Genomic DNA, 12,791 nt, shown 5'->3' on the forward strand with positions numbered 1-12,791 from the left:
GAGATGGAATGTGAAGCCATGGGAGAAAGTGTGACTAGATAATGGATAGTAGATATTAGTATCTATTACTATTGGATGTTACTATTGATTACTGTTAGGATGAAGATCTCTGTTAGATGTCTCTATCATCAGATATAGCTCAATATCTACACTCTACATCTATATTGTTTTTAGATATTGACATCGTTATCTATTACTAGATATTAATAGACAATAGAGGAATGTGGAAGCGAGATTAGAACAGAGCAGGGAAGCTACCCTTGTAAATACTAGTCCGAGAAGAAGCCAGATAAGGTGAGGTCACGGAATGACCAAATTAAGACATGTAGAACAGGGCTTGGCACTTCAAAAAGGTTATTAGGTGGGTGCGAAAGTACTTGTGGTTTCTGCAGTTGTTTTCAACCTTTGAAACCGCGATTATTTTAGCACCAACCTAACAGTTTGGTCTCCTTCCCTCTCTCCTCTCCGCGGACCAGCACTCATATAGCGTACTACTCTGGGGTTTGCTATTTCAGCACCATGTTAGATGATCTGTTGATTCATACCAAAGTATGAAAGACTTCCTGTATTTGCCCTCCATGGAAAATTTGTATTTTAAAGGGGAATTTGGAAAGAACAGGTTTTAGCCAAGAAAATGGCAGGGCGCCAGGCCAAGCTCCTAGCCTCAAGCCCCGAAAATCTGGTAGCTGGCCTGCCTGCGTGGCCCGGATGAGGCTACCTTTGACACCACCAGGTTTATCTTGTGCAACTCTGGGGCCAAGCTGTGCCCAGTGTCCTCTGGCCCGAGGACACCTAGAGGCGGCTGAGCTCCGGTCGTCCCCTCGGGAGCATGTCCACGCCTCTCCGGCTCCAAGCCTCCATTGACAATCCTGGGGCAAGCCTTTCGCCAGGACAAGGTGGCCTCCTCCAAAACCAGTGCTTTGCTGGGGTCGTTCAATGTCTGGACATACAAAACAGGGCTCTCCTGGAGGAAAAACCTCTGTACAGACAAAAAGAAAGGGAGGGAGGAGGAATTCAGGTCTTCAGTCCAGTAGGAACGCGGACCCGTTTCGCTGGTCTGCCTCTTGGTCTGGTTTACAAACTTCTGAGTAACAGTAAAAGTTGGAAGAACCACCATCGATGAAGAGGGAGTTTGTTTCTGTTGGTGAACATTCTAGATCAAGGTTTGCCAAATTTCAGGCAACTGGCTCCCTCTTCCCTGTGGGTGCACTATCTGCGCCGTCAATTATTTCCTATTTTATTTCACTGCCCAACAGCCTAACCTGCGTGAGCCTCTTCTGAAGAGGTAACAGCTGTTGCATCATAGGATCGATGTGCAATTTTTCTAATTAAGTTTTATTTATAATTATTAAGAGAAACAGCGTCTGCCCATGTATCACTCTGTAAGAAATAGTGTTTCGGGTCATATATTTCATAATGTGACCACTAGCAGGTCACCTCCTCTGCGTCTCCATCTCCCTGTTTGTGATATAAATACAAGAGTTGAACTATGTGAATTCTAGCTTTAAAAAGAGGGGAGGGAGGCTGATAAATATGATCTCACTGAAGTCACATCATATTCACACGTCCCTGCCTGGGAATATGCTTAGAAAGAGAGCTAAATGTCACTTGGTGACATTTTGGACAATGGTTTTATCTCTAGGTAGTGGACACTGAGCCATTTTTATTCTCTGTACCTTTGGTATTGTCTGAACTTTGGACAATGAGCACATAGCATTTTACAAAAACAAAGCAAAAAGCTATTTTCAAAAGAAAAAAGGTCTGTTTATTTTTTTTTAATTGGACCACAGGTCTGTTTAATTGGATTAATAATCGTATTTGGGCCAAGGCATCCTGGCATCAGTGGGAATTGTATGCCCCGCTTTCTGTTGTTCAGTGAGTTGGGCACCTACTGGTGGAGTTATTTCTAATGACAGTGAGTACTTGTGAATCTACCACTGAACCCAAGAGCCGTGACTTGTACCCGTCAGTGGGGTCCTTTTCCATCTCATCCTCCCACTTGGTGAGGACAAGGCTCTCCACGCCCTCCAAGCTCTCCCCGCCCACCCCCCACTCCCCCATAACTACTATCCCCACATTCAGGAGGAGCATCGCGGGGTGAAGGAAAGGGGGCACCCAATGCAAAGGGCCGGGCAGCCGGTCCCCCGACCACTTACCTTGAACCTCTCTGCCGCAGACTTGGAATTCGTGAGGCCTTTGATTGAGAAGGCCGCAAAGATCACTGGCAGCCGCATGACATTCCAGATGGCCATCACCGGGAAGGCCTGCACCGGGAGGGGACGAGGTGCTGAGGGTCCCAGCCCTGCCTGCTCCCTCCACCCCTGAGACTCATGCCACAGAGCCAGACACTGCAGCTTCCCACAAGCAGGTCCTTCGTGTGGTGGCAGCCAAGCTGGTGTTTGGAGGAGAGAGACAGAAAACACGGGTAGAGAGAGCACTGTCTCCGAGTCTGCAAGTCTGAAGGCCTCGTCCCTCTTAGAATGTCACCAACGAGGAGCTCTGTAACTTTGGGCAGGTCACCGCCCAACCCCCACAAACTCCCTTCCCCGCTGGCATAGTGCCAAAAATCATAAAGTTAGTATAGGAAGAAAGGTTGGAAGCACTGAGAAAGCGTGGGGGAGAACTCGGTCCACGATTGACATAGCGTGTTACTATTATTGCTGTTAGGATATTTATTCTTCTTTGCCTTAGATGTTCTGTTTTCTTCTCTCATATTCAAAACCTCTCTGTGCTTCAAGCCTAAGCCATGCCTCACTCTTCCCCAGAGACCTTCCCTGACGATAGCAGACCACCTTCAGCTCTTAGGATCCCAGAACGTGATCTGCAGGAGGTACCTTGGGGACCTACCACTCCACCTCCTTCTTTTTCCAGTTTAATTAAAAGATGAACTCCAATGGAGCAGGAATGCTTTGGCCTAATCCCAGATGGCGAAGTGCTGTGTGACCCTAATGTCCCATTGGAAGTTTTCCTTACACAGCCCCCTTCTACCCTCCAACGTCTCAGAAGGGGGTGGTTGTCTGGTGCACGCCTGGGCCTAGCAGAGGGGCTGCTGTCTGGAGTACAGGATGAGCCCCCGGGCTGCAGACGCTCAAATGACTCCCTCCTGCTTTGGGTGCAGTCTCCTGGCCTCCCCAGCTGGCTTCCAACCTCTCCAAGAGCGGCATCCTGTCATTCTTCTCAAAGAACTGGGATTCCTAATCCTAAAAGGCAGCGGCCGCATCCCAAGGCCAAGGTCAGACCACAGAGGAAAGACAGACGAGACTATACCTTTAAATGGAAAGTGCGTTTCCACAGCCCTATTTGGGGATCAGAGAAACTCCTCAATTTAGGATTCCCAACCTTAACCGCAATGGTCAGATATATCCAAATGAATATATCCAAAATTTTTATACATAAAAATGTTACTTACATACAAAACTGCTCAAATTGTGATTATTAAATGCATAAAAACGTCAAAAATATCAACTTCTTGTTTTTTGTGGATTCCTGACACTTTGGAAAAAAACTTGAAATCAATCACGCAGCGAAAGAGTTAAAGCATATATCAGAACCATCAGGGTCTGAACTACACACCCCAACCCCCACACTCCCAGAGGGCTCCACCGGCCTCCTTCCCATGGCTGCTATCCAAGGGATGTCCTTTTCTTCCATAAGTTGAGATGGAAGAAAGCTTGAGCACCCTAAAATTCTGGAAAATCCAAATCAATTTGTATTATCTATTTGCAAACCCTTCAGAGGGGCACGAGCTGGGAAAAGACACATGAGAAAACTCCCTATCAGTGTGGGTGGGGGACAAAGTGCCCAAGACACTAACCACCAGAGATGTGAGGTTCATCTGTAATTGTATGTGGGTGAGAAACAGCAGCATGGTGGCCGCTATGGGGGCCGCCAGTAAGATGACATTGTTCAGACTCTGGATGAGCCCCATCTTCTCCAACAGTTTCTTTTCCTTCCTTCTGAGAGCTGGGAGACAAAAAAGGAAATGCACCAAAATGAACCACAGGGACATTCTCCAAAGAGCATGAAAAACACCCGCAGAAGGTGAGAGGCATAGCCCACCATCATGTCTGCAGGCTCTGAGCAGAAAGCCAGATTTTCTGTACCTTTAATTATTTTTACAAATGGTTTTTCCCATGTGTACATTTTAATCAGCTTCATGCAGGTGATCATTTCACTGGTAATTCGGATGCGCTGATCGCTGACCTCAGAGGTTTGATGCTGAAGCTTCACAGTTAGGTGGGCCAGGATACCCTGCAGTCAGGATGCAAGAGCTTCTTTTGACAAGGGCAAGAAAGCATTTCCGAAGGAAGCTTCAGATGCAGATGGGGTACCTGGGTTTCATCCTGCACTGTTTGAAACCACTGAGACTAAGGACCAGGCGCCCACGGAAGGCTTTCCAATGGAAGCCGCTCCTGCCATCATGCCTTAGGATACCTGCCTCACACATCCTGGGGGTGTCTTTGTCTCCTGGGTGCCGTGCCAGGCGACGGCTAACTGAACAGAAATATGACTCCTCTGTCTTTGGGAATCCCAGACCCTCTAACAATTGCGGTCACCTGTGCAGAGGGAAGCAAACACTCCATTTCCACAATTCAGAGCACATGTCATCCAAGAGTCACTTCCTTTTTCACACAATTTTATTTCACCTGAATCTTTGGCAGCAAAGTCTTCCCTCCCCCCATTACCCTGCTGAACCAAATGCTAAATGCTGTCTGCATTATTATACCAGCACGTTCTGGGTGGAAGAGAAGAGACAAATATCTTAGACAGAAGATAGCTGCCGAGGGAAGGCTGTGAAACTGATAATCCCTGGGAGAAACCTGCGAGGTGGACCTCACACACCAGGTTCCCCTCTAATTTATTAGACCAACATTGTGGCCTGAGAACCGTTTGAGGTAGGAATTGAAGCTGAATCCTAACGATGATGCAATGAATAGTTGGCGAGTTTTCCACTCAGAAGTACCCCCGATGATGGAGCCCTGAGAGTTCTGGGGAATGGTCAGCATCAAAGGGGTGATGAAGAAACACATTACCGTCAGCAGTAGAACCAGGATGTAGCAGAAGGCAGCAACGAAAGTCGTGACTCCAAGCCTGATGTAGGAGGTGATGCAGCAGATGACCAGTGGCAAAACAATGAGGAAGATCAGGGGGCCATAGTACATCCCTTCAAACAGGTAGTTTGCATCACTGGTGAAGAAGCTGATGGCCTGTAAGACAGGAAGCCTGTGGCAGAGGTGTCACCTCCCCAGGTCCCTAGGAGGGCCACACATGCATGGGGCAGGTGGCTTCACCATGCCTTCTCATGGCAGGAAGGCTTGAGAAGCAGGGTGGTAGAGAAAGACACACCAGGTACACAGCTCTCCTCTTACTAGCTGTGTGACCCTGGGCAAGGTACCCTGCCACTCTGAGCCTCAGCTTCTTTGCCTCCAAAGCTGGGGTAATTATACCTACGTTAGAATGGCAACGAGATATAAGGTATCTGCACACGTAGACTGTGCCCCATAAAACTTATATTTTATTTTACTATTGCTGTATGTAGAGCATATAAAATATATTATATATGTTGGATTGAGGTTTGCAAAACAAGTTGTTTACTAGTAGGGATGTGAGCTAGGAATATGGCCGCATATGTGTGAGACCGATAAGAGTGAAGTGAAAAATGTGTTTTTTTTGTGAAACTGAGCATAACAAAATTGAGTGATAAACACGTTCGCCAAAACAACTTCTGGTTATCACAAGCCCGAGGAAAAGAGGCTAAAAGCAGAACTCCAGAGCAGTGCTGTGAGTGGTCTGCCTGGCCGATCGGCTAAGACCCTCCATGAGGCTCTGAGCGAGACACTGTCCCACAGAGGTGCAAGCCGCGACACTCCGGGACTCTCCGAAGGTCTTCCCTGCAAGACCAGCTCGCCTCAGACCCCTCGTGGACCCAATAGCCTCTCCCAAACCAGGAACCTTCTCCATCCCGAGTGGCTCTGGGATTTGGTTCGTTATTAAATTCTATTCTATTCTGTGTAACCTTCTGTGCTGACCAGAGCTTTGGCCTCTGGAGGGACATTGGCTCCCAAATAAAGCCGTGTTACTCACTCTATCTGACCTGTGTGCCCGGGCTTTGTTCCCCACTTACGTCACGACTACCACGCAGGGACGTAGGGTCCTGCTGATGGGTTAATGTCCCCTTGGCTTTCAGGAAGAGACTGAAATGTGGCGACTGCCCTTCCAGGCGCTCGCAACATGCTGCTACTACTAACATCCAGATTCCAGAGAGCTGCTACTGGTCTCTTATCCTGTCGTAGCCCATCCCATCCCATCCCACCCATTCCACGCTATTAGAGTCCATTCATTCTATTCCTAATATTAATGATAACTGAATTTTTTAGGTAGGAACTGAGGTTTTTATTCTTTGCCCTTTTTCTTTTTCGCTATAGACTTTCATGCCCAGTTGCCGCCTTCCCTAACACATCCTGCCTAGTTCAATGTTGTATAAAAGCTGACATTCCCAATCAAGAAATGTTAAAAGAATCAATTCACTAATGCCTTTTAGAATGCCCACTCGGAATCCTTTAAGGAGGGATTTCCTTTTAACTTTAATCTGACCTCCTTCCAATTCCCAGGATGTGCCCCCAGCGGAGCCTTTAAAAAATTGTAGAGGCAACGAGGGAGCATAACATGGAACTGCTGCTTTGGAGGGCAATTTAACAGTACCTTTTAAAATGAATAATTGCACCAACCCCATGCCTTGGCAATTTCATTTCTCTGTTGGGAACTGTGTACACGTGCTGAAGGCAGCCATACGAGGATGGTCCTTGTAGCACTAACCCTAGAAACAGTCTAAATGTCCACTGGTGGGGAAAGGGAATGCGCCCACTCGAGAAGGTTAGCGCTTTCCTTCCTCATGTCACAGACCTGCCATTTACTGGCTGTGGAGCCATAGACACGATACAAAGTCTCTCTGTGCCTCTGTTGCCTCCCCAGTAAAACGGGAACAATAATACAACCTACTTCTTAGTGTTGATGGGACAACTGAGTGGGATAATGCCTGTAAAATGATTTTTGGTACATTGAAAGTGCTATGTAGGGGGTGGGGGTAGTGGAGGGAGCCGTCAAAAGGTACAAGCTTCCAGTTATAAGAAGTAAGTGCCCGGGATGGAAGGTACAGCATGGGGACCACGGTTCCCGACACTGTCTGGTATATCTGAAAGTTGCTAACAGAGTAGACCTTAAAAGTTCTGTCACAAGAAAAAAAATGTGTGACTATGTCTGGTGATAGGTGTTAACTAGACTTCTTGCGGTCATTATTTTCAACATATGTATCAAGTCATTATATTGTATGCCTTGGACTAATACAATGTTATATATCCATTCTATCTCATGATTAAAAAAAGGCACTGAAAGTGCCATAATTATTAGTAAGCATCACTGAGAAAGAAGGGGGAAGATATATATGTGCTAATATGGAAAACTAAGATACAATGAGCAGGGGAGAAAAGGTACAGAACCCCGTAAATCGTATAGTCCCATCGATGTAAAAACTAGCCCAAAAGACCATATCGTATATTTTCTCTTGGTAAAACCAAGTTGCAGAACACTATGTGAAAGGTAGTATCACTTATATAAAAACACACACACAGAATACAATGTGTTTTCTATGGGTAACTTGCAACTGTACCTAACTGATCTTTAAAAAGTCTCGAAGTACACAAGCCAAACTGATAATGGTGGTCCCTCCGGGCATAAGGGACAGCTACAGAGTCATCTCCACTATTCTAGTTTGTTGCCAAGGAGAATGTAACCAGGTGTCTTTAAAATTAATTTCAAATAAAATGTATGGAAGCAACTCTCTAGAAATCCTCATGTGAGCAACTATTTGCATCTCCCAATGGGCCATCTTGTTCTATGTTTCTATGGAGATGTTTGTGGAAGTCGGGCCTTGCATCCAGTCTGTGCTCAGAACAGAGTTGTACAGAAAAGGAGCCACGGCAGGTTTCACTGCAGGTCTCTGTAGTGAGGCAGGTAAGTGCACTGGTGCAGAGGCTGGACTCCCTCCCTCGGCCCCCGGGGCAGTGGTGTCTGGAAGAGAAGGGAAGCACAGCGCTGGTACGCAGCCCCAGGCCCTTACCTCTCCCGTGGTGATGTGCGTTAGGGAGTTAAATCGTATGAGCTTCTGGAAGGCAAACAAAAAGGCAGCTGAATGGAACCTGATGCTCGTGCGCTGTTTGACTACCCAACACGAGCACAGGCTCAGAGACTTCAGACACTCGGTGAAAAACAGGGCGAAGCAGAGTCCCACTCCGTACACAATACTCTTCTGCTGCTCTTTGGAATATTCCAGGATCTTTGGGATAATCAGCACCTACAGAGAATTGTTTTCAAAATGAAAAAAGAGAAAAGCAGGAGTTGGAATCATTCAGACTTTCCGATCCTTTTTTCAGACAACAAATATCAAACATGGACTGTGTGTGTGAGGCTCTCCAGTCGATGCAGGAGGCTTGTTGAAGGAGCAGAACTGACTCAGGCACCATCCTGCCTTCAGGGTCGTAGTCCAGTCAGAGGAGACTCAGTCCAACTGACCTAATCTGAACCCCTGGTCCCAGCTCTGCCACCTCTTAGCTGGTCCTGACAGGAAACACAAGACACACACAAACGGGGTAATTCAGGGGTTAATTTAGTGACCATTTACTAAGGTGTGGGCAGAATTTAGGAAATCCAACAGGGATGGCAGAGCACCATGGAGCTGGTGACAGCAGGGAACCTCCCCAGACCTGAGGGTAGAGGGGAGGGAGAGGTTACTGGAATCCAGAAGGAGAGAGTCACACAGAAAGGGTTCCTCACAGGAGTCTGGTCACCAACGTCCAGTGAAGGAGTAGGAGGCAGTCAGAGGACTAGGTATCCTGCCCTCACTTTCTCCATCCCTTCAGTCTCTCGTTGGTGTCTCCCATTGGTCAAACCCAACCGGAAGCCAGAGGGCAGGGGGACGTCATTGATGTGACCCCTAGAGGTCACACACACTAGGGACATAGGACAGCATGCGTAGTGGACCTAGAGGGACAAATGGAGACCGCCCAGCACACTGTCACCAAAGGCACTTATCTCTGTGGTGTCATCAACTGTTGCTTCCTCCTGACCTACGTCCATACTCCTGTTAGTTGGTAACAGCACTTCCGCTTTTCTGGAGACACTCTCACCTGCCCCACCACATGCAGACTAGGCTGGATTGTCAATCAGTGTGCCCTACCCACTGCTGGCCAATCGGTGAGCATGGGACCCCAGCTGGGACAATCAGACTCAATCAGAATCTTGGGCTAAGGAAATCGTTATGGCTGTTTCATCCCAACCACAGTACGTGGCAGAGACCATTCATTCTTGCCACCTACACTCCCAGAGCTGCTCAGCAGTTTCTCTAAGCAGCTGGCATGTAGTGAGCAGGGTACATACCAAGTGCTTTAGATACTTACCTCATATGATGTCACCCTAGGAGGCAGGCAATCTTATGCTCTCTGTTTTACACCTAAGCATTCCATGAAGTCTACCTCTGAGAGTGTCATGGGGTTCCATGAGGAGCTAAGGCACAAAGACGGTACACAAATTGCCCAAAGTCACCCAGCATTTACGCGGCAGGGCCAAGGTTTGGACTGAAGCGATGGCTGCAGAACTCCTGCTCTTATTACTAGCTCTACTGTCCCCCAAAAAGCTCTTCATTTGCTGAGCAGCAGCTGAGAGACAAATACATCCCCGGTTCCTGGCATGGACTCCAACCTGCTAGTCTCCAAAGCCCCGGAAGCCGAGAGCCCCCAGACCTGACCACGCCTGCCCACTTACTGGCCCCAGGACACTTGTGACTGAAAAGCAGCAGGCCAGCAGCAACTCAAACATGATCCTTGTTCTTTGGAATCTCAGCATCACTCGGAGCACGGAGGCTTTCTCCATCCCATGCCGTGACACTTCTTCTTCCCAAAGGAGGCGAAGCCTTGGAAAGAGGAAAATGGAGCCAAGTGAAATCTCTTTGCATGTGTCGCCCAAAGGTCCTCGGTCTTGTGACATAGGCTTCATTACAGAAGTATCCAAACAACAAAAGTAGAACAGTATAGGGCATCTCCCCCAAACGCCCAATCCACAGGTTCAACAATTATCAACGTCTGACATGTTTGCTTCATCTCTCCTCCCTTCTACTTTTTCTTTCTTTCTTTCTTTCTTTCTTTCTTTCTTTCTTTCTTTCTTTCTTTCTTTCTTTCTTTCTTTCTTTCTTTCTTTCTTTCTTTCTTTCTTTCTTTCTTTCTCTTTCCTTCCTTCCTTCCTTCCTTCCTTCCTTCCTTCCTTCCTTCCTTCCTTCCTTCCTTCTTTCTTTCTTTCTATATTTCAAGCAAATCCCAGATACATCATTTCATCTATCAATGCTTCAGTATGTGTCTTTTCCAGATAAGGCCTTTAAAAAAAAACACGCAATGTAACCATAATAATAATAGTTATTAATAACAATTAATAGTTATATATTAATAATGTGGTAACAATAATTCCTTAATGGTATTTAATACCCAGTCTGTATTCAAATTTCTCTAATTATTTCAAAAATGTGTTCTTGCAGTTAGTTTGCCTAAATCAAGATACAAACAAAGTCCATACATTATATTTTAAAAAGACAAATCTGATAGCCCTCTTGCATCTCGTTTTAATCTATAACCGTTTTTTTCCTTCTCTGTATTTTCTGCCACTTATTTGTTGAAGAATCTGAGTTATTGATCCTATAGAACTCCCCACTTTCTGGATTCCACTCCTGTGATGTTTTCTACCATTTTCCCTGCATTTCCCATTAGACTGCTAGTTAGATCCAGAAGCTTCCTGAAATGCAGGATTCAAGTCAATTGTCAAAAATATTTGATAGGTGATGCAGTGAACTTCTTTTTGTCTCACATCAGGAGACACACAATGTCTGGTGTCCCACTTTTAGTGATGTGAAGTGGACCAGCGGGGTAAGGTGTGTCCGCCTGCCTCATTTATTGCCAAGTTCCCCATCACTGATGACTAGATCCACTTCCATTAGGGCTGTCAGAATGGGAATTTTTCTAATTCTGTCTCAGGCATTTTTCCAGGTGCTTCACCCTAAATTTACCACCTCTTCTGATTCTTACAGCAATCCCATGAAGGACTGGGAGGTAAGTTTGTGGTCCACTGTTTTATATGGAAAGACACCGGGTGCTGAAAGGGTTAAGTACTGTGTCTGATGTCACAGCTGGTAAGAGGTGAGATTCTGACCAATGTCTGGCGTTACCCAAGAGGAGCTCCTTGGAACCATTCTTTTTGTCAATTAAGTCTGAGAGGCAACGGGTCTAAGTTTAACCAGCTTCTGTTTCCTCGGTGCCTTAAATACACTCATTTGCTTTGTAAATCTGAGACCTGGTACTGGTATGCAACGTTTCACAGACTCCCCTGCCCTCTCAGGAACACATCTGGAAAATGCCATGTTACACCTGGTGTCTCAGCAAGTAGCTAAAGGTAGAGCACAAGAACGTTCCAAGTCACTGCTTCATTTCTTTCCCCATTTGATCCTCATATTACCTTGTGAGGTGGGCAGTACAGGAAACTTAACCACACAGCCAGTTAGTGGCGACTCCGGGATTAAGAGACTAAGCCACTAACCCCAAATTGAATGACACAGACAAATGCCTGATCCAGAAGGAAAAGCAAAGAGAACTCGAAGCAGTCATTTCTAACTTTCTTGGGGTCCTGGGCCCTTAGGCAAATCTGATAAAAGATGTTAATTCTTGTTCCAGAAAAAAGGTCTCTCCTCATATGTATCAAATATGTCTACCGTTTCCAGAGATTCATGAACCACATGTTAATGAACCTCCGGACTGCAGGGAGGCCTCTTGCTGCAAAGGAAGAACTGATACTTGTTCGTTGTCTGAGGATGGACCCTACCTTCTCTTAAGCATCTCTCATCACCATCCCCGCAAGACGTGGTCTTTAACCAACCCCCTGGCTTGCCCAACATGACTTTACCTGTTGGCATTTTTGGCCGAGGCATCATGTACTGACAGATGGGGGATGGTGTTCTCATCTAAGCGTTTCCGTAGGCCTTGGATCATGAGTGGGGTAAGCCATGACAACGTGAGGTAGGAGAACAGGCCGGCGTCATCCATGGGCTGTGGGGCAGGAAACCTAGAAGCCACAGGCAACGTGGTCACCATTATGATAGAGGCTCTAAAGAGGGAAAATTACGACCAGAGCAAGATTTTGAAGGACGAATTATAACTATGTAAAGTCTGCAGTGTGGTCAAAAAAGTACAAAAATTTTTTTTTCATTGCTCTGTTATTTGAAAAACCAGAAACAACAAAAACAACCATAAATAAGGGAATGAGTTTTAAAAAAAGAAAAGAAGCATGGTACATCCATTCTGTGGAAAACAGTGCAGAAGTATCCAGCAACAGAGCTGACCTGCAGGTAGAACATGGAAAGAGCTGTAAGCGTAGTAAACAAGGAAAAAAGGCCATTTGCAGATCAGGAAATTCAGTATATTTTACTTATCTAAAAAAAGGAAGAAATGAGAGAAGGCAGACAAAACTATCTATATACAAAATCAACCACTTTGATATAAATGAATATATATTTATGTTAATATATACAATTATATGTACGTATACATTTATATCTGTGTATATACATTTATATTTTTTACATATACACATTTTTATTTGTATTTATATCAAGCTATTAATAGTGTTTGACCTTGAAGAAGGGATTAGCATTAGCAAAGCAACAGGAAAAGAGATTCTTATTGTTTTCATTTTTCTATGCT

At 45.8% G+C, this 12,791-nt stretch overlaps 1 protein-coding gene across 1 annotated transcript in view; it reads right to left on the reverse strand.

Moving 5' to 3' along the window:
- ABCC11 (ATP binding cassette subfamily C member 11) overlaps window positions 1-12,791 on the reverse strand; it is a 60,354-nt gene that overhangs the window by 34,751 nt on the left and 12,812 nt on the right. The window contains exons 4-11 of the mRNA XM_033129135.1: window positions 11,995-12,153; window positions 9,817-9,964; window positions 8,117-8,350; window positions 5,034-5,207; window positions 4,104-4,251; window positions 3,815-3,963; window positions 2,157-2,264; window positions 719-979 (exon numbers count right to left, since the gene is read on the reverse strand). Of these exons, the coding sequence (XP_032985026.1) occupies window positions 719-979; window positions 2,157-2,264; window positions 3,815-3,963; window positions 4,104-4,251; window positions 5,034-5,207; window positions 8,117-8,350; window positions 9,817-9,964; window positions 11,995-12,153 (1,381 nt within the window). The remainder of the gene's footprint in view (window positions 1-718; window positions 980-2,156; window positions 2,265-3,814; window positions 3,964-4,103; window positions 4,252-5,033; window positions 5,208-8,116; window positions 8,351-9,816; window positions 9,965-11,994; window positions 12,154-12,791) is intronic.

The sequence above is a fragment of the Rhinolophus ferrumequinum genome, chromosome 15, assembly GCF_004115265.2.
Source record: "Rhinolophus ferrumequinum isolate MPI-CBG mRhiFer1 chromosome 15, mRhiFer1_v1.p, whole genome shotgun sequence".
Classification (NCBI taxonomy): Eukaryota; Metazoa; Chordata; class Mammalia; order Chiroptera; family Rhinolophidae; genus Rhinolophus; species Rhinolophus ferrumequinum.